The sequence below is a fragment of the Triplophysa rosa genome, linkage group LG9, assembly GCF_024868665.1.
Source record: "Triplophysa rosa linkage group LG9, Trosa_1v2, whole genome shotgun sequence".
Classification (NCBI taxonomy): Eukaryota; Metazoa; Chordata; class Actinopteri; order Cypriniformes; family Nemacheilidae; genus Triplophysa; species Triplophysa rosa.
The window spans coordinates 3,267,523-3,289,283 of NC_079898.1; the positions used below are offsets into that span (position 1 = coordinate 3,267,523).

Genomic DNA, 21,761 nt, shown 5'->3' on the forward strand with positions numbered 1-21,761 from the left:
TCTCGGTCTTGCCTGAGTTGTTCCAGTATATAATGACATACTGTATCTAAATTAGTATGTACCTAGTTTACATTTGAAATTATAAGTATTTGATTGTCATTCAACAAATTGGTTAAATTTCATTAAAACTAGGGATGGGCATGTTTCAATAATTTCATAATCCAATATTTGAGCTCATAAAAATGAATATTCGAATATTTATTTATTTAAATTAAGTCAATAATGACGTAATTTGTTACGTTTTTATTTAGTCACAATTTCACATCAAACTTATAATTATCATTAAATATTCATAACGCATTAATATTATATCCTGTATACAGGTTTTTTAATGTTGAAAAAAAAATGCATTGAAACCTGCGCGGAACGGTATAATAAAAAAGAAAACAAACAAAACGCAATGTATACTGATAGTCTGTGATATATGGTTATCTTGTTTATTTTGTTTTACAAGTTCTTGATAAGAAAAACAAGCATATTTTACTCTGGTGAGCGTTCCTCAGCCAGTTAACAAGCTGATGGTGGAGAAAACGCGCTGCTCTTCTAACTCCCGGTAACAAAAGCCAGATCTGACAAAAAAATCTGGCTTTATTGTTTATAATGTTGATAATAAATAAAGTAAACGGGCTTGATACCTCCATGCCGACTGTTAAGATCCTAAAAAAACCCTGCAACAAAGATGGGGCCATTGTAGTGCTCGTTACGCTCTCAGGCGTCCTGTCAGTTGGTAATACTTAGAATTTCAAAATCAAGTGCAGGTGGTAGATCCTTTTCCTATCTAGCGCCTAAACTTTGGAATAGTCTTCCCTGCACTGTCCGGGAGGCAGACACACTCTGTCAGTTTAAATCTAGACTAAAGACGCATCTTTTTAATCTTGCATACACTACTCTTCCATAATATAAATCTTCTGAGGGTTTAGGCTGCATTAGTTAGATCAACCGGAACCAAAAACACAACTGATGTACTTGTTGCATCAAAGAGTACAGAACAGTACTCTACTCTCAGCCAGTCTTGTCTCATTGTTCCAAGGTTACCACAGCGAGCAGGATGCAGTTCATGGCCTGACCTGATGGTAGAGTGGAGAATGGGAAGTGGGGACCTGACAAGAGCTGAGATGATAGAGCTGGATAAAGAAGGACGCGGTCTCTTGACATGTCTTCACCACAAAACTTCAAATGCTATTAGATTATTAATGATAATCTTAAACTACAATTTATTTTATTATTAAGTTTATTTATTTTATTTAGCCTTGTTGTGCAAGTTCTCTGGAGCTTGTGCAGAGGCAGCAGCTTTTGCCAGAGGGGAACTGGAATCCCCTGGTTGGGCCTGGGTTCTCCTGAGGTTTTTTTTCTCGATTAGAGTTTTGGGTTCCTCGCCACCGTTTGCATACTGTTTTTGCACTATCTGCCTGACCGGGGGGGCTGCTTTAGAATTTTAAAGTTTTACTTAATTAATATTGCATATAGGAATTTATAGTCTGTTATATTTGACCTGTGCTTCTCTCTCCTTTATCCTAAATGTGTGCTCTCACTGAGTGTGTGTGTGTGTGTGCGTACTTGTCTGTGTACGTACGTGTGTGTGTGTGTTGTGTGTGTGTGCGTGCGCATCCGTGTGTGTGTGTGTGTCTCTATGTCTATGTGTGTTAGTACGTGTGCATATTGTGTGTGTGGAGTGTTTTGTATATGGGTATGTCTGTCTTATGTGTTTTCAAACTTTTCTTGTTTTTGCAGGTACAACTTTAATTATTTTGCTTATAGTCAATATGTCTCATGTACAGCTGCTTTGTAACAATGAAAATTGTAAAAGCGCTATATAAATAAAGTTGAGTTGAGAGTTGAGTTGAGTTTCCAGTTTATTACGTGACCATCATCTGAGGAAGATATTACCTGCTGACCAGCACCGCCTATAAATATTGTTTTCTTTGTCGTTCATGGACAGTGTCTGTCTTGTTTAGCTTTGCATTGCATTTGCATCAATAAATAATGTAGGCCTATTTATTTCAACTAAGGTAACCAAGGAATCACAGCGTGTTTTAAAAACAAACAAAAAAAGCATCCGTGTGAATTTGTTTACAGGCTGTAACTTGAAGGCGACGACCCTGTTTAATCTTCTTAGAAGGAAAATCCAGGCTTTTAGGTATGGAAAGAGGTGCCAGTCCTATGCTACGGCCAAATTCATTAACATTAGTTGCAGTGAAATCTACATTTTCATGTTTCAAGTTGTTGAAATTAACATTACTTAATATATTTTTAAAGAACGAATATGAATTTACAAAGAACAAACGCTCTGAACAAGTTATGGTAATAAATGAATTATTGTTAATCATTTAATATTAAGTGGTATTTTTATACCTAATGTAAGTAATGTTAATGAATTTTGTGGCTCACCAGTTTTGAAACATTTTAATATGGTGATCTGAGCCGAGCATACATTTACATTTACATTTACATTTAGCAGACGCTTTCATCCAAAGCGACTTACAGAGAGCATAACACGAAATTCAGGTATCCGGTGTGTAAACTTAAAATATTCAAACTAGCTTGCGATCTGAGTGAACAATGATTTATGAACACATACAAATTAAATTTTTATATTTTCTGTATATTATAAAATCATTACAGATGAAGTGAAGAAGCGTTAAATAAGACGTGACAACTCTAAAGTCTTCTGTAGTGGTAACTTAACCATGTGGTGACGCAGTTTTCATTCTTATGAAAAATATGAATATTCAAATTTTTGAATTATTCGCATTTTTAATTTGCGAATAAGTATTACAGATCGAATATTCGAACATCCGTGCACATCCATAATTAAAACACTTTAGTACTGTAGTTCTAAGAGACAGGACACTTACAATTTGAGAAGATCGAGATGTGACTTCCTCTTTGAAAATGACCTTTTCCTTGTCTCAGGCTCAATGACGCATGGACCAGCCAGGTCAAACAGGCGCTGAGGGCTTCCTACAATCTTTGGAGGGTAAAAATAACAACATGTCCAAATGCAAGAGAATAAATATTTACTTCAAGCTTTTCCAACATGATGTCCAGCAAAGGAAAATAATCAGACAAAATCAAAACATCATTTTTTTTATTCAGGCTAGTCACGCCAGAAAGGCTTTACAAGTAAATTCTGTAAATATGAAAACCTCACCTCCTTCATAATCTTAATGGCCTCCACTCTGTGCTGGGGGGGTGGATAGAGAAGAATACGGTGGTACAGGGACTGCAACACAGGTTTCATCGATTCCACACAAGCCACCAGACGAACCAACTCTGCCGCCACATAGCAGATAGTACGAACCACTGGCCCAATCATTGCAGGGGCACTTGTTGAACATCCGGATCCCCGGCCTTGGTCCAAAACCGACGCCACGTCTGAGTCCTGGGTTGTCCCACCATGGGCAGAAGTGATGGTTTTATCACTTGCAGGGTTTCCCATTATCACCACCAGGGTTGGGCACAACTGTTTCCTGTATGTGCAAAATACACTTTTATTACTTATTACAGCATGCTACTCTCAGAACTGTCCGATCATTTAGTAATGAGACTAAAGTTACACAAATAGTATTAGCATGGATTTTGCTGTCATTAGGCAAAAGTTCAAAAGTCACGGTTCGCTACTGCCTTGAAGTGCCATATGAATACCAAGGTTCATTTCAAATTGCCATGCTATTTTCATGTGAATGTATTAAGGGTACTAATGTGTCTCACCATATAAGGTCAGTAAAATGGCGATGCAGGTGCATCGTGGGAGGACAGCTAGAAAGCATGGACAGAATACACTCCAGGTACAACAGCTGCAGCAACTGGTTTTCACTAAAGAGAAATAAAAACACACATTCCTCTTATGTCACCATGATACTTGACTATACCAGCACCTGGTTGTGTATTTTTTCACAGCCCTACCCCTCATTATTATCCATCACTAATAACTTCTGATGATATGTAGTGGATGTAACGCTTACTTTGAGACGGACTCCAGTTTGTCACAGAACACGGTGAGGACCATCACAACATCTTCATACAATGCATCAGAGGTTGGAGAGATATCTGCTAACACACAGAAGCACATAAATAATTTATATTATACTGAATGGCAGGATAAATACAACCTCAATGTACTGCACATAAATAGTGCTGCTGAGCCACTCAAGAATGATCTATGACTGGAGCACGTTACATGCTCACAACAGCGTAACTGGACGTTTTATTAGTAGAGGCAACCTGTGTGTTTGTGTTATAATGTTGTTACAATATGATTTTACCATGGTCAGTGGGGTTTAGAGGCGTGTGTTTGTTTACCCATGGTACAAAAAAGGTACAAAAGTGGTACAAAAAAGCCTTGTGTGGCTGAAGTTTACCTTTGCGCTGGAGCACAGGCATGGAACGTTCTTCTCCATCAATACCCTGCAAACATCCATCAAAAAAAAACATTTTCCTTAACACTGTACAACTGTTTGAGAGGTCTAAACTGAAGAGACAGGAAGCTATGGAAGAGATGATACCGTACAGTACAGTCAGTCGTTTGGTCATTATTAGGAGGACCCTGACATGTTTATTCACATCCTCATTGGCTGTTACTGGCAGTGTGAATAATACATAAATTATAATTAAAACAGGTTTCCTCATTTAAAATGCTGATAAACAAAAAGCAAGAATGTATAAAATAAATAGAATGGTGAATTCAGGTTGATTTGGACACTTTTTAACATTAAGATGGCAAAAAAGTGTTCCAATGAACCTGAATTCAACATACATTTGAAAAAAAGTGGGAACATTTCATTTGCTTGCTATTGGTAGAAAGCATATGGACCTTTTTCACATTTCCGGGTTTCACAGCAGCAGAGATCGTCATAGTTGGGTAAACTTCTATAGCGGTGAATGAGAGACTACCACAAATATATTTTTTGCATTCTCATTTGCTCAAATAGCAAAAGAAAAACTCAACGATAGTGTTTTCACTACTTTCAACCAAATGAACAAAATAAAGAGATTGATTTGATTGATCTGATTATGGCAGTCAAAAGAAAGAATGATATCAAATTTGCATAGACGCTGTATAAGAAACACCCTTGCATTAGTGTTAACTTTCTTTTGTAATTTGATGCAAAGGTAATGTAATACAATAGTGTATATAAACCATACAGTATAGTGTTATAAACATACATACATTTAAAAGAAAATACAAAAAAAACTAAAAAGATCTATGATGCTGATGACCGTTAAATGCACAGGCTTGTGAAAAAGGTCCATTCCTGGATGGCTAACTGTGTATAATATTCTAAAGAAACAGTATAAAAATTGGGGGAAAATGATATCAAAACATGAATATTATAAAATACATGGCAATTATCCAAGAGTTTTATAAGATGCACATTGACATTAATACCCGTGTTGTCTATAGGATTGTCACAGGACTGTTTGCATTAAATGTGTGTGTTTGTGTTTAGTACAGCTGTATTGTAATGAAAAACTCACTGTATTTTCCTGTCTATGGCGCAGTTGTAGGGCGAGATCTCCGAGTATCTGACTGAGAGTGGCCCTGACTGCTGTGTTGATGCTACGTTGATGACAACTCGATATGTACGTCTCAATACTCACCTGGAAAAACATAAACATGCAAGCGTTTTAAAAAAGAGACTAAAATCGAACAATCGCAAATGGCCTTTGTTTCAGCTGGACAAGTTAACATCATAATCAGGGCAGACCTTTTGCATATCACATATGAGTGAAATAACTTATAGGCGATTCAGTTTAACACTTTAAAGGGGTCATATGACACAGTTAAAACAAATATATTGTTTGTTTTAGATGTAATGCAATGTGTATACACGATTTAAGGTAAAAAAATGCTGTATTTTCCACATACTGTGCATGTTTGTATCTCCTCTTTGCCCCTCCTCTGAAACGTGCCTATTTTATACAAAGCTCATCGCTCTGAAAAGCGAGGTGTGCTATGATTGGCCAGTTAACCAGTGCGTAGTGATTGGTCGAATACTGCAAGCGTGTGATGAAAATGTAACGCCTCTTACCATATTGGGAACATCAGGTTCCTAAGCAATTGTACTAACAGGTACGCCTACCTTACTTGCGTAAACATTTGGGCGGTCTTAGTCAAATCATACCACGAACTGACATAGATTTGTGGGGGTGTGGTTACACAAGGCGTTTCAGGCAGGTCTGAGTCAGCATTCGCTTTTGGATAGAATGCATATTTTGTTCCGACACTTTAATATTTGCAATTTTATGTGTCTAATACTTGCATGGGCAACTTATAACACACCAAAGACACGGAAAAACACGTATTCGCACCATATGACCCCTTTAACATTACCAAGGATTAATACATGCTAACAAAATAGCTCATTGATTTAGCAAATGCATTTAACTCTCAACTCAACTCAACTTTATTTATATAGCGCTTTTTACAATTTTCATTGTTACAAAGCAGCTGTACATAAGACATATTGACTATAAGCAAAACAATTAAAGTTGTACCTGCAAAAACAAGAAAAAGTTGAAAACACAGAAGACAGACATACCCACAAACAAAACACTCCACACACACAATATGCACACGTACTAACACACATAGACACACACACACGGTCGCACACACACACACACACACACACACACACACACACACACACACACACACACACACACACACACACACACACACACACACACACACACACCACACACACACACACACAACACAGACAGACGCACACAGACAAGACTAGCTTTGATCAGAGTTACAAATATCTGCTATTGGCGTCTGACCGAGGTTGTATCTCGTATTGGTGTGCTAGACTTAGAGCTGCATTCGACACCATTGAACCAGCACACTCCTACATAGACTCGAAATTACGTTGCATTAACGGAATAGCTTTGAAATGGTTTAAATCTTATTTATCGACCTTGTAGCAATAAACAATGAGGTGTCACGCAAATCGCAAGTCCAGTACGGTGTACCACAGGGCTCAGTCTTAGGGCCTCTGCTCTTCGCATTATACATGCTACCTCTAGGAGATATAATACATCTACATGGAGTTAGCTTTCACTGTTATGCTGATGATACTCAACTTTATATTTCCTCAAAGCCTCATAAAACACAGCAGTTCCATCGAATAATAAAATGCATAGTCGATATAAAAAACTGGATGAGTAACAACTTTTTATTACTGAACTCAGACAAAACAGAAGTGTTACTTATTGGACCAAAAACCGCCATACATAACAACCAAGAATACTGCTTAACTATTGACAGATGTTCCATAAAACCCTCGTCGTCAGCAAAGAATCTTGGCGTTCTATTCGATAGTAATCTGTCATTTGAGAGCCATGTCGCCAACACCCGTAAAATTGCGTTTTTCCATCTTAAGAATATATCTAAACTACGTCATATGCTGTCACTGTCAGATGCAGAGAGGTTAATTCATGCTACATTCATTACTGTAATGTACTGTTAGGTGGTTGCCCTGTAGGTTTATTACAAAAACTCCAACTGGTCCAAAACGTGGCAGCTCGAGTTCTAACAAAAAGTATGAACACATTAGCCCGGTTCTGTCAACCTTGCACTGGTTACCTATAAAGCATTGCATTAACTTTAAAATCTTGCTTATTATCTATAAAGCCCTACATGGTTTAGCTTCTCAGTACCTGAGTGAACTCCACTTGTATTACAGTCCGTCACAGGCATTACGCTCTCAGGCGTCCTGTCAGTTGGTAATACCTAGAATTTCAAAATCAAGTGCAGGTGGTAGATCCTTTTCCTATCTAGCGCCTAAACTTTGGAATAGTCTTCCCTGCACTGTCCGGGAGGCAGACACACTCTGTCAGTTTAAATTTAGACTAAAGACGCATCTTTTTAATCTTGCATACACTACACTTCCATAATAAATCCTCTGAGGGTTTAGGCTGCATTAGTTAGATCAACCGGAACCAGGAACACTTCCAATAACAACTGATGTACTTGTTGCATCAAAGAGTGCAGAACAGTACTCTACTCTCAGCCAGTCTCGTCTCATTGTTCCAAGGTTACCACAGCGAGCAGGATGCAGTTCATGCCCAGACCTGATGGTAAAGCGGAGAATGGGAATCGGTGACCTGACAAGAGCTGAGATGATAGAGCTGGATAAAGGACGCGACTTGACACGTCTTCACTACAAAATTTCAAATGCTATTAGATTATTAATGATAATCTTAAAGGGGACATTTCACGAAAATATTACTTTTTCTGTGTTTAGGTGCTATAATCGGTTCCCCGGTTCATCCACCAACCCAGAAAACGTGAAAAAGACCAACACAGTAACTTTGGTTTGTTACGCCTTTCTCTGAAAGCATGTGAAAAAACCAGCGCTTCAGATTACACTCCCTTGATGACGTAGGTGAGGGATCTCATTGTAATATTTCTGCCCCTTAATCTGCTCGTTTCCACCCACGGCACGCCATTTTGTTTTTCGCAGGTGACAGGAGTGTATCGGTTCTAACGCCATGGCAAAAGTTTGTGCCAAACATGCTAACTGTTCTGTCCTTGGATGCACAGACCAACACAGAACACTGTTCCCAGCCTCACAGGAGACAATAGAGCAATGGATTTATTTTGTTTTCAATGGAAATCCCCCACACTGAATGAGGCAAAGCTGCAAAAAGACATTGCAAGTACCGGTATTTTTTAAGTAAGACCTCAGGGACCTGTGGCAACTGAAAAGTAGATAAAATGTCACTGTGACACGTTTGTCCATTTACTCATAGAAAGCAATGTGTATGGCTTGTAAACACGTGACGGGATTGACCTGTGTAACGTTACTTTCACTTAGAGAATATGCGATACGTTTGTCTGGATTACCTTCACTTATAGAAAGCAGTGTGTATGGTTTGTAAACACGCGACGGGTTTGTCATGGTAACACGAGTTCCCGCCATCCTCCCGTTTTGTTATTACACCCGTGAAACGTCGTGACGCGATCGCGGGTCTCACTCCTGAAAGCGGTCGTGACCAGACAAACAGGGACCGGAGCGCCTTCGCGAATGGCCCCGCAGGAAACAGGTGTGCTTATAGAAAACAATGTGTTTGGTGTTCAAAGACGAGACACAGTAGTTTCTCATTCGCTTTGTGATCCTTCTTTCTTGGGTAGGCTACTTTCACTTGGTTTGTAAATACGCGATCGGTCTGTCATGTGTGTTTTCGCGTATAGAAAACATGACGCCTTTGTTAGGAGTCTGTTCGCTTATAGAAAACAATGTGTTCGGTGTTTAAAGACGAGACCTTGTTTCTCATTCACTTTATGTGACCCTTATTTCTTATTTTGTTGTTGGAAGCACAGGCTCACAGCCCTGGCTGCGGTTTCTGATAAGGGGGCGGAGATTAGCAGCTCATTTGCACTTAAAGAGACTAGTGCTGTAGTACTCGAGTCTGGACTCAGACTCGAGACGTTTTTTTATGACTCGGACTTGTCTCGGACTTGGTCATTGGTCTCGACCGAGTCCAGATATATATATATATTTTCTCCTTCAAAACAAAACATTGATAGAGCATGCTTCTTGTGATCCAAAAACTGTTGCCGACTCTCGACTCAAGAACAACAGCCGCACGCGTGTTCATAAGTTCTCTCTTCACACAGCAGTTCAGTTCAGTGTGTGCTGTTGATGTAACTAAATAACTCCGGTATATCGGTTCAAGTCCTCGGGACTGTTATGCACGCCAGAAAGTGAAGAACTGAATTAATTTGTGGGTAATATTAAGTGTTTACGGGAGACGCTAAACGCGAACAATTCAGGTGAAATGGTTCGACCGGTTCACTTAAAAGAATGAACCGGTTCAAATGAACGATTAGTCTGCGGCGCGAACTGAACAGCATCAATCATTCATCAGGCACGGTGTCAGCGAGCAGCGGCATAATAACATTTGGTTTTACAAACCATAAAGAATTTATCGACAGTGCGCTTAAAAGGAAACTTTTTGCAACAAAACTTTCTCCGAAACCTGTGGGACAACATCCAATTTTGTAAGAAACCTGCAAAGGCATCACAAAGAGAGGTAAGTTAATGCCATGTTTCAGAGTTAGCATTGCATTTGAATATTTTTAGAAAGTAGTTATGAGTTTAGAAAGTAGGGCTTCAAGATAAGATTGATCGTATTTTTATTGTCATTTCGATATGAACATGTTATTTAAGTATGGGAACCGAAACGTGCTTTTAAACGAGCCGTGGGGCCTCTGCTCTTTCTGGCAGCTCCTCTATCGAACACGGGCAGGCGCACACAAAGGTGTTAAAAAGTTCCTTAAAAAAGTGGGGGGGGGTTGGTAACTTTGGGGGACACCAAGTCATAAGTTCAAGAATGAGAACATATTCAAGTGTTTGCTTGTTATTTGTTACATTTTCTATTGGCAGAATAGGATTGTTACACTTCAATAAAAAAATTGAAGTTACACTTTGGCTTTGTGACTTTAGTGCTATACCTAAAGTAAATAAAATTACCTTATTTTAAGGTAAAATAAAATTGTCTTTTTGATCATTACCAATAATGAAAATAGAAGATATGCGGTCTCTTGCATCACAAAAATTCTCAATAGTTAAGAATGTGGTCTTGTAGTCATGATTTTTTTTCTGTCTCTGTCTTGACTGTCTCAATTGGACTCAGTCTTGACTTGGACTCGAACCTCTTTGGACTTGGACTTGACTTGGACTCGAACCTCTTTGGACTCGAACCTCTTTGGACTTGGACTTGGTGGTCTAAAAGAGACACAGACCAAAACAGCGTGTTTCTCCTCGCATGCAAAACTGGGCATCTAGAGCATGGTATAATACAAGATCTGTGGGGAATTTTGAGCTGAAACTTCACAGACACATTCTGTGGACCCCTATGATTTATATTACATTTGTGTAAAAGTAGAAAAAAACCCTCCCCTTTAAATCTATAATTTACCTTAGTAAGTATATTTATTTTTATTTAGCCTTGTTGTGCAAGTTCTCTGGAGCTTGTGCAGAGGCAGCAGCTTTTGCCAGAGTGGAACTGGAATCCCCTGGTTGGGCCTGGGTTCTCGTGAGGTTTTTTTCTCGATTGGAGTTTTGGGTTCCACGCCACCGTTTGCATACTGTTTTGCACTATTTGCCTGGCCGGGGAGCTGCTTTACAATTAGAATTTTAAAGTTTTACATAATTGATATTGCATATAGGAATTTATAGTCTGTTTAATATTTGACCAGTCTCTCTCTCCTTTATCTTAAGTGTGTGCTTTCACTGTGCATGCGTGTCTGTGTGTGTGCGTGCTTGTCTGTGTCTGTCTGTGTTAGTACATGTGCATATTGTGTGTGTGGAGCGTTTGTATGTGGGTATGTCTGTCTTCTGTGTTTTCACCTTTTTCTTGTTTTTACAGGTATAACTTTAATTGTTTTGCTTAGTCAACATGTCTCATATACAGCTGCTTTGTAACAATGAAAATTGTAAAAAGCGCTATATAAATAAAGTTGAGTTGAGTATTAGAGTCTGGTACTCTGAAAGTATAATCTTTAGATTTTAATTTAGTTAGATTTTGACTGAGGCCACATCAAAGATTTACAGTAAATCATATTAAAATAAATGGTTAAAATCAAACTCTGATGCTCGTCACTAATAACTACATTTTAGCCTAGTTTTCACACACTGGGTCACACTTATGAGTGTGAGTTGCGTCTATTATTGACATTGATAACTATAAAAATTAACAATGAACATTTGTGCAGTTTTATCAAGCACTTGTTGATTGCTGGCAGTGTCTCTAGCCTGACTTTCACAAGGCTGGCCAGGAGCTCTCATCTCTTATCATCTAAAACAATTATATACATTGTACTATAAGTTTTCTCTCCCTTTCTCCCTCATTTATTGATTCACCACGCAAACTAACGTTTGTGAAGTTGGCTAGTTAGATACAATTTAATATGCCAACAATCCCCTTCAGAGCTCTAGACTAACTTTTTGCACTGGTTGCACTGGTGCGCCTAACTTTTTTTCTTAGGTGCACCAGCACAAAAGTTAGGTGCACCCAAATTTTCGACTGCATCGCATTTAACATCGCAGTTTTAACAGGTCACTTTTTTTTTTAAATCGCTGTCCATATACGCAAAATTGACTTGTAAATGATTAACTAACAATCTGGTCAACATAAAGTTCTTTATTTGAAGCACAATTCTACAAGAAAGGTAACTTACTGAAAAAGTGTTGGTGCTTAAAGTGCTTCACTGAACTGAAACTTAAAACATCTCAAGATAAATGGACCAGGGCTTGACATAACCTGGGAGGTTGATGGCTCAGTGTCAGAGCATTGCTTATGATTTTCGGACGGATCAGGCCTTAACTTAACATTATTCACGAAAAAGTTGTCAATCGTTCTTTTCATCTTCTCTCATCATCCACTCTGTTTAACTGACGGGGCTATAGGCTCCTCACCTCTCTGTCTGACTGCAGCACACGCATTTTCACACTTACACACCAGAGGTTGCGCTAGACTTTTTTATTGTCCGTCATTTTAACTGACATGCTCGTAAAAAATCCGTCATAATCTATTATTACCCGTCACTATGGTGCAAGATGGCTTTAGGTGGTAATTAGTATGTTCGTGACGTCATCACGCTGTACTTGCATCTCGGAACTTGTTGTATTTTAATACAACTGAATGCCCAATAAAGCCGTTGTTGTTTATATTCATCTATATATTTAATGTTTTAATATTTATGTTCATATGTGACCAAATTGGTCGCACTCTAGAGCCCTGCCCTTACAGTTATGTTAATGATGACAAATATGCTCATTTTATTAAAGTATATGCAATGGTTTTAAAAGTAGGTGTAAGTTATCAACAGAAAGTATAATAAACCGGTGAACAGAGTACGCGATTGCGACCCCGAGATGCTATCATGACAGAGGGGGACCCCGTGTACAGCGTGGCATGAGCCTCATCAGGCTCATTTTCTGTTACACCTGCTGCAGCTGCAGCATCACCCGAAGCGGCAGTAGCTTCAGGGGCAGGCTTACTAAAACACTGAAATATTGTAGTTTAAATGCTTGCCTTTCATGATCTCCATTTGTTTCATATCTCCCAGTTGCACCAATGGTCAAAAAGGCAGTGCGTCACACTTTTCTGACACAAAACTATGTTGTTACGTATCCTTGCATTTTTTTAAGTGGGTATACAGAAATCCTTGATCTTTTCTAGTGGGTATACAGTGTATACCTGCGTATCACGTAGACTACACCACTGTGGATACACTGATTGGAGACTGTGTATAACTAGATGAGGAATTTTCAAAACATATTTACTTCAGCATCATTATTTCTAGGCTGCTGGCAACAGCACCAATGAGCTCCTTAAAAACATTTGCTGTGTGAAGATAAGATGATGTCTGGCACAACCAGACCCATTCACACATGATGATGTGTTTATTGGCTGTTCATGGCCAGCCAATGGCAGGACAATAAAATTAAACATACACAGATAGAAAAAAGAGAGTGCGAGAAACCCAGTCCACATAGACATGTAGTGAGGGATCTGACTTCTAATTAAACTATATCCAATTATATAAACATGATGTTCTTGCTTTATAAGTGTTGATTGTCTCACAAGAACAAACAACTAGGATTTGGTATTACATCACAGTTTTCACATTAAAGTTTAGATTTCTATTTTCAGGCAAAGACAATATGCATATGAAATGTGTTCAATTTCATAAAAAATTATGCAAATAAATCTTAATGCATCTAAAAAGCCTTTATTTTCTTACATTTTAGGGGTGAAATTATTAAAACATGCTCCTAACATGTAAGACTATATTGCAGCATTGTCCACTGTAGGGAGGAAGGCGGGACGAGAGCCGCGGGGCAGGAAGGCGGGGCCGGTGGCGTGAGTGATAATGAGTATCAGTTATACGCGCACCGGTCCCGCATGCCTCACGGGGAGCTAGGGAGCATAAGAGGACGAGCGACGGGACTGCCGACTGAGAGAGGACCGGGCCCGGAAATAGGTTAAGTTTGTTTATGTGTTCGTGTGGCCGGCAGTCGACCGTGAGGTGGCTGCCGGCCTGTTATTTGCTGTTTATTGTTTATTTATTTTTGAATTAAAGTTTTATGAATGTTCGCCGGTTCCTGCCTCCTTCCTTCCCTACATTGAACTTTGTTACATTGGTGCCGAAACCTGGGAGGTAGGAGGGACATGCTGTCGAAGAGCCCTCGCCGCCGAGCGGCCTCGCGGTGCTGAGGAGTTCGGGCAGCGCGGACGAGGGACGTCCGCTAGCGGCTGCCCGAGGCAGTGGTGCTGGAGCAAGAGGAATCGGTGGGGATGGAGAGCTCGCGGCCGTGCTCCTGGGACGAGGTGGGATGGCGGCCATAGAGGGAGCGGAGGAGTTGCCGCCGTTGGCCGTGAGCCGGAATCCTGTTACCAACAGCCATGATGGTGAGGAACAGTAAACGGGGAACTTATTGCCGGCTGCCCTCAGCCAGAAGCCATCGCCAGCCGCCAGGAGGCAGAGGAGGATCGGGCCGTCCACCGAACGTCCAGCACCACAGCATAGCACCGCGAGGAAGAGCCTCTCGGCTGGCTGAGGACCGAGCGACGGCGTGTCAGGGAACCGGACTATTTTTTTTTTCCTCTCTCCCCTCTCTCGTCCCTGTCGCTCGGGGTGCTCCCGGCTCCCTTCTCTCGTCTCGTCGGTGCGTACCCCCAGGCGCTGGGGCTCTCAAGGGGGGCCCCCCCGGGGGGGAGTAAGCACAGGCGCGGTGGTACCCCCCGGCCTGTGAGGGGCGATGGGGGTATGTAGCGAGGAAGGCGGGACGAGAGCCGTGGGGCAGGAAGGCGGGGCCGGTGGCGTGAGTGATAATGAGTATCAGCTGTACGCGCACCGGTCCCGCATGCCTCACGGGGAGCTAGGGAGCATAAGAGGACGAGCGACGGGACTGCCGACGAGAGAGGACCGGGCCCGGAAGTGTTAAGTTTTATTTATGTTTGTGTGGCCGGCAGTCGACCGTGAGGTGGCTGCCGGCCTGTTATTTGCTGTTTATTGTTTATTTATTTTTGAATTAAAGTTTTATGAATGTTCGCCGGTTCCCGCCTCCTTCCTTTCCTACATTGAACTTTGTTACATCCACATTAAAAGGACAAGATGGAACATCTGCATTTAACAACAGATGTCTTTTGTCAAGACAGGCATCAATAAAGCTTGTCTTACCTCAGCAATTCTCAAGATGTTGTGCCCATTCATCTCAAAGGTAGAGGAGTAGGTGACACAAAGCAGAACCTATGAAACAAAAAGGTGATTTATGCAATACAATCACCTTTTGACAGCAGCACTGTTTCACACGATTCAACACTTTTGTATTAGAAACAGGAATTGAATACACTGTAACTACAGATGTACTAGTAATGCTGCAAATTATGCCATAAAAACTGTGGCTGCAGACAAGAAATTGATTATACACAAAATTGATTATGTCTACTAAATGTCGCCTATTATTTTATACGTATAACTCTATGGAGTTGGCATACATACACATACACACGGACCTTCATGACCTCAATCTGCAGGTCTTCATGTAGGGTGGGCGTCACCTTGATGACTTCCAAAATCTGACTCAACAGCTCCTTCTCTGGAACCTCTATATCCACAGAAACAAAGCAGTCCTCACAAAGGATCTTCTGTGCAAGACAACACCAAAACATACAAGAATCAGATGTGATATATAATTCATAAATATTTAGAGATTATATAAACTAACATCACATTTAAAGGAGAAGTTCACTTCAGAATTAAAATTTTATGATTATTTACTCACCCTCATGTCATCCAAGACATCCATGTCTTTATTTCAGTTTCTTCACAGCTTTAAATGGCTAAACGCGACACCAGCCGATGAATTAGGGTGTTTTCTAGCGAAACGTTTAGTCATTTTCTAAGAAAAATTCTACTTTTTAACCACAAATACACAGCTTCCACCCAACCTTGTTGCACGTTCACAATTTCCCGTAAAACGTAATCATGTTGGAAAGTCACGAAAGTCATGTTTTGTCATTTTCTTCAGGCTTGTATAGTCATTTTCTTCAGGCTTTTGGCCTGCACACATTTTTTAAGTGCACCACATGACACCTATGGAGCAGCAGCTAATCACATGACATAAATTGAGCTACAGGAAAAAGTGAATAATATGGATTTTGGTCAAATTTGAGATTTTCATAAAAAATTTATACATCACCCTCGTCTCGCGATCCCAATGCTCAAAGTGGTAGTTAAACGTATAAAATGATCTTCATTTATCTACGTATTCTGAGAGGTGCACCTTCCCAAGCGGGCGATCACATAGAATGCGCTTTTCATGTTCGAAAACGCGAGGCGCGCTGCTCTTTTGGTTGACTTTGAAAAAAGCAGTGCGCAGCTGTTTTTTGATGTTGCTAGGTAACCACTGAAACAGCTGTCCTGTCAGTGAAGGATTATAGCGCGAGCGCTCTAGTTGCTGTTAACTGTCATATTATCAGAAACTTTAAAAAGGTACAAGCAGAGGGTGCTTGCTCTGACCTTGCTCGGTTAATCCGTGTCAGCCAACACAAGTTTCTCCATCACTGCAGTCTCCGGACGTTTCAAGCAACTGTTAAGTTCTGTCACCACATCGGAAGGCCCACTTCTCCTTTCATTCAAATGGACAATGGGAAAGAAGTCACATGATGTCAAGCACTTTTCTGCTTACAGTTTAGTTTAGTCAACTTCAGGCGCTCAGAGCGCTCCGCCAAAAACGTGAGGCGCCCCGGCACGCATAAGCAGCCTGCAAAACGTCCCTGCCAGCTGAAAACAATTCAAAAGAGGCGCGTCTAACAGCAATAAACGCTTTCTATGTGATTTGCCCCTAACACTAGGTTCACACCAAACGCGAATTAAGCATTTTACACGAGAAATTTACATACAAAGTCAATGCAAAGTACAGACGCGAATCTGGTGGCGCATTTCCACGAACGTGCATCAATATAGTCTTCCGCGAAGGTTGAAAATATTTGTCTAAACCAGTAATGAATGTATAATGTCGACAACAGTATACAGTCCTTCAGCCAATACGTAAGGGCGAATGTGACAAAATATCACTATTTATATTTATATCATTAATTATAATTATTAATAAACGCTGACAGGAGAAAGTAAACTGCACAAAACGAAAATGTAACATAACTTTACTATAAATGAGCAAGGACACAGGCCCATATGAAGACGTGAACGAAAAAACATCATATTTGCCAATGCACTTTATAGACAGTTTCATCTGTAAATTAAAGTGTGACGAAATAGTGTATTGACCTGCATTTAAATGACAAGCATTGAAATGTTTTAATTCTCTCCATGTCAGTAGGCTACAGGCTTTTAAAAACAGATTCCACTTCCCAGTTCACAGTGGATGGGGAGATGTGTGAATGTCTCGCTTTTTCAAAGAGCAGAGCTTAGAATTAATGACCCAAAGTTTGAGAACCTTTGATTTAAATGACCATATATACCAGTGGTTCTCAAACTTTTTTGGCTTAAGTACCCCTTTTTATGATTTTTTCAAGCCAAGTACCCCTTGACCAGACAACAACATTTTGCTTTAAAATACAGTGAAATGAGAGTCAGACTGTTATTATATCTGATGCCCCCGAGCAGGTTTATTGCTTAAAAAAAATTCTGTATGTAGCTTTATGCAACTATGTAAATCTCTTAAGTATTAGGTACAACAGTTAAAGGTAAATCAGTGTTTTTCAGTTCAGTAAAAGTTTATATCATTTTTTAACTTTTTTTCAACAGTTTGAAAAACTCATACGATGCTTCGAGTGCTTTTGCTGATGCACTTGTGGCTTTTTTCATGTTTTCTTGGCATGGTGTAAATTCATGAAATTTTCTTCTGAAAAACTCCAGTGAGTTCCCGACCTGATTTGGGTGTTTAGTCCGGAGATGCCGTTGAAGATGAGCTGGCTTCATTGCGCTGTTATAACAGCTCACTGCATAAAAAGCACAGGAGGAGCTTGTCCTCTTTTAAGAAGCCACCTGTCCATTTTATTGCGACCTCTTAACTTACATTATTTCGCGCCCAGACACTGCTCCTGATTCCGGGTCCGGGTTTTTCAGGCCAAGTCATATTCCTTTAACCAATAGCGTTTTAAAGGGAGATGTTTTGAACCACTTTACATAGTATTGCCAGTTTTTAATCTATGAAAAAAATATACTTACCTAGACAAATAATCAACTATCTATAACTTTTCAGTGCATTTTTTTATTTATCTTATAAGACCAAACAATTGTCATGGCTCTGCTTCACTTAGTCATGATTTTCTTGTCCTGTAGCAGAGTCATGACAAAGCCTTATGTTTTATGTGGAGAGGGAGATTGTTAAATATAGTAAGTAAATTGTAACTGCTGAGAGGTGGAGACGTCACTTCCTGTTTGCTGAGAGCGCGTGGTTTGAGTCGGAGCTCTTTCAAACTTATTCTTAATACATCGTTTATTCTTGTTATATCTTAAGACTTGTGTTTTAAATTGTTATTCACCGAGGGTAAAACATATCCTTAAGTATATCCCATACCAAAAATCATGTTTAAACGCACCGATAATTTATTTTTATCGGATCACTCGCTATTAGCCTCAGGCTGTTAGCATTCCAAGCCTGCCTGCTCACTGCTTAACACACTGTTCTCATTATTACATCACTAATGGCTAATGTTTCAGATGTGTTTGTACCTCTGAGTGCAGATGAGGAAACAATCGCACTTCAGTCGGAACTGGAGGCTGTGGAGAAGCAGATCCAGGATCTACTAGAGAAGCAGACACGGCTGCGAGAACGTAAAACGTCCAGAGCTGACGCTCGCAAATCCGCGGTAAGTTTTCATCGCGATTTTAATACTCCTTCCACTTCTACTCCGCGTGTTTCTCTGCACAGAGCCCAGGCTTCGAGAACACGGTCAGCCCAAATGAACTTCACTCCTGCACCGGCACACCCACGGCGAAAGGCGCGAGCCAGGACTGGAGCGATGACCCAACCGCCGCCACCGGTCTTCGAGATCCCGACCAGGAACCGCTTTGCTGCCCTCTGCGAGACGGAATGCAACGCTGTGGTCATCGGAGACTCAATCGTCCGGAACGTACGCACTTCCTCCACTAAAGGTAAGGTGCGCACTCATTGTTTTCCTGGCGCCCGTGTTCTTGATGTCTCTGCGCAGGTACCTGTGATCCTGAAGGACGATGCTAACGTCGGAGCTGTCGTGCTGCACGTGGGGGTGAATGACGTCAGGATGCGGCAGTCGGAGATCCTGAAGAGGGACTTCAGGAGTCTGATCGAGACGGTATGCAACGCATCGCCCACGGCGAGGATCATCGTATCAGGGCCGCTTCCTACCTACCGACGAGGGAATGAAAAGTTCAGTAGACTATTTGCTCTAAATAAATGTTTGATGTCATGGTGTCTTGAACAGAAGCTGCTCTTTGTTAATAATTTTGATCTGTTCTGGGAGCGACCTAGGCTCTTCCGCCCTGACGGCCTGCACCCCAGCAGCATCGGAGCGGTTCTTCTGTCTGACAACATCTCAAAGACGCTACGCACCGCTTGACTACGTCTCCCAGCGGTAAGTCAAAACTTCAACCATAGTCTGTGTTCCTCCCACTCATCTGTTAAAAATGTTACTGCTTCCAAATGCATAGAGACTGTGTCTGTCCCCCGAATAATACTACAAAATAACAAAATAGCCAAATCTCAGAGAAAAACATCTAATCGTGATTAAACCTGAGGACAATGTAATAAACGACCAAAACAAACTCATAAAGTTCGGCCTACTTAATATTAGATCACTAAATTCAAAAGCAGTTATTGTAAATGAAATGATCACAGACAACAGTTTTGATATACTTTGCCTTACCGAAACCTGGCTTAAACCAAATGATTATTACGGTCTAAATGAGTGTACCCCACCAAGCTACTGTTATATGCATGAGCCACGTCCGGTTGGTCGAGGTGGCGGTGTCGCAACAATCTTTAGAGACTTTCTTACTGTAACTCAGAGAACGGAGCATAAATTTAAATCATTTGAAGTGCTTGCGTTGAACATAATTGTTCCACTTGACAGTAAAAAATCATTGCTTTCTTGTACGTTGGCTACAGTGTATAGACCCCCTGGTCCCTACACTGATTTTCTGAAAGAGTTTGCGGACTTCCTATCGGACCTATTGGTTAACGTTGATAAAGTACTAATTGTCGGAGACTTTAATATCCACGTAGATAGTGCTAACGATGCATTAGCAGTGGCGTTTACAGAGCTATTACACTCTTTTGGAGTAACACAACACATCAATGGACCCACTCATCGATTTAATCATACACTAGACTTGATTATATCTCACGGAGCCGATCTAACCAATATAGATATTATACCTCAAAGCGACGATGTCACTGATCACTATCTTATAACATGTACACTGCGCACTGCAGAAATCAGCCGTTTAACTCGTTATCGACAGGGTAGAACAATTACCTCGACTACTAAAGATAGTTTCGCAAAGAGCTTGCCAGATCTGACTCCTTTAATAACCATACCAATAAATACAGAATCGCTCGATGACATGACCAGCAAATTGGGCACTATTTTCTCTAATACATTAGAAGCTGTCGCACCTATGAAGTCAAAAAAGATTAATGAGAAAAACGCAGCACCATGGTACAATAGCACCACTCGCGCCCTTAAAAGAGAAACACGTAAACTGGAGCGCAAATGGAAACAAACCCAATTAGAGGTCTTTAAAATTGCGTGGAAAGAGAGTGCAAACTGTTATAAAAAGGCACTAAAAGCAGCAAAGGCTGAGCACCTCCGTAACCTCATAGAAACTAACAAAAACAATCCAAGGTTTTTATTTAGTACAGTTGCTAAACTAACAAATAAACAGACTTCACCTGACCTGGGTATTCCGCCGCACCTTGGTAGCAATGATTTCATGAATTTTTTTACAGAGAAAATCGAAAACATACGAGACAAAATAGTAAAAACTCAACCTCCAAGTCTGTCCTATAAATTAGTACCAACCATCGCCCCAAAAGAAAGGCTACAGTGTTTTTCACCTATAAAACAGGAAGATTTAATTAAACTTATTGCAACATCTAAACCTACAACTTGCTTATTAGACCCCATACCAACTAAATTATTAAAAGAGTTATTACCCGTTGCAATTGAGCCCATTTATAACATTATCAACTCGTCAATTAATCTAGGCCATGTCCCAGGAGCCTTTAAACTGGCCGTCATTAAGCCTCTTATCAAGAAACCAAACTTAGACCCCAATGAACTAGGAAACTATAGACCGATTTCAAATCTCCCTTACCTGTCTAAAATACTAGAAAAAGTAGTGTCCACTCAGTTGTGCTCTTTCTTACAAAATAATGACATACACGAAAAATTCCAGTCAGGCTTTAGACCGCATCATAGTACTGAAACTGCGCTCGTTAAAATTACAAACGACCTGCTTATAGCATCAGATAAAGGTAACATCTCACTCCTAGTCCTGCTCGACCTTAGTGCTGCGTTCGATACTGTAGACCATAAAATACTTCTAGATCGCTTACACAATTATACCGGTATTCAGGGACAGGCACTACAATGGTTCAGATCTTACTTATCAGACAGACATCAATTTGTCCATTTAAATGGGGAATCATCAAATCTAACGCAAGTAAATTATGGATTACCTCAGGGATCGGTTTTAGGACCCTTGCTATTCTCCATATACATGCTGC

General features: G+C 40.4%; 1 protein-coding gene across 8 annotated transcripts in view; it reads right to left on the reverse strand.

The window, feature by feature from the left end:
• arfgef3 (ARFGEF family member 3) overlaps nucleotides 1-21,761 on the reverse strand; it is a 255,967-nt gene that overhangs the window by 217,826 nt on the left and 16,380 nt on the right. For 4 of the 8 annotated variants that reach the window (XM_057342530.1, XM_057342531.1, XM_057342529.1 and 1 more), the window contains exons 4-11: nucleotides 15,541-15,672; nucleotides 15,206-15,274; nucleotides 5,479-5,601; nucleotides 4,362-4,407; nucleotides 3,966-4,053; nucleotides 3,712-3,816; nucleotides 3,152-3,470; nucleotides 2,856-2,968 (exon numbers count right to left, since the gene is read on the reverse strand). In XM_057342530.1, the coding sequence (XP_057198513.1) occupies nucleotides 2,856-2,968; nucleotides 3,152-3,470; nucleotides 3,712-3,816; nucleotides 3,966-4,053; nucleotides 4,362-4,407; nucleotides 5,479-5,601; nucleotides 15,206-15,274; nucleotides 15,541-15,672 (995 nt within the window). Of the gene's footprint in view, nucleotides 1-2,855; nucleotides 2,969-3,151; nucleotides 3,471-3,711; nucleotides 3,817-3,965; nucleotides 4,054-4,361; nucleotides 4,408-5,478; nucleotides 5,602-15,205; nucleotides 15,275-15,526; nucleotides 15,673-21,761 lie in introns of all 8 variants that reach the window. The other 4 variants (XM_057342528.1, XM_057342527.1, XM_057342532.1 and 1 more) reach the window with 4 other exon arrangements.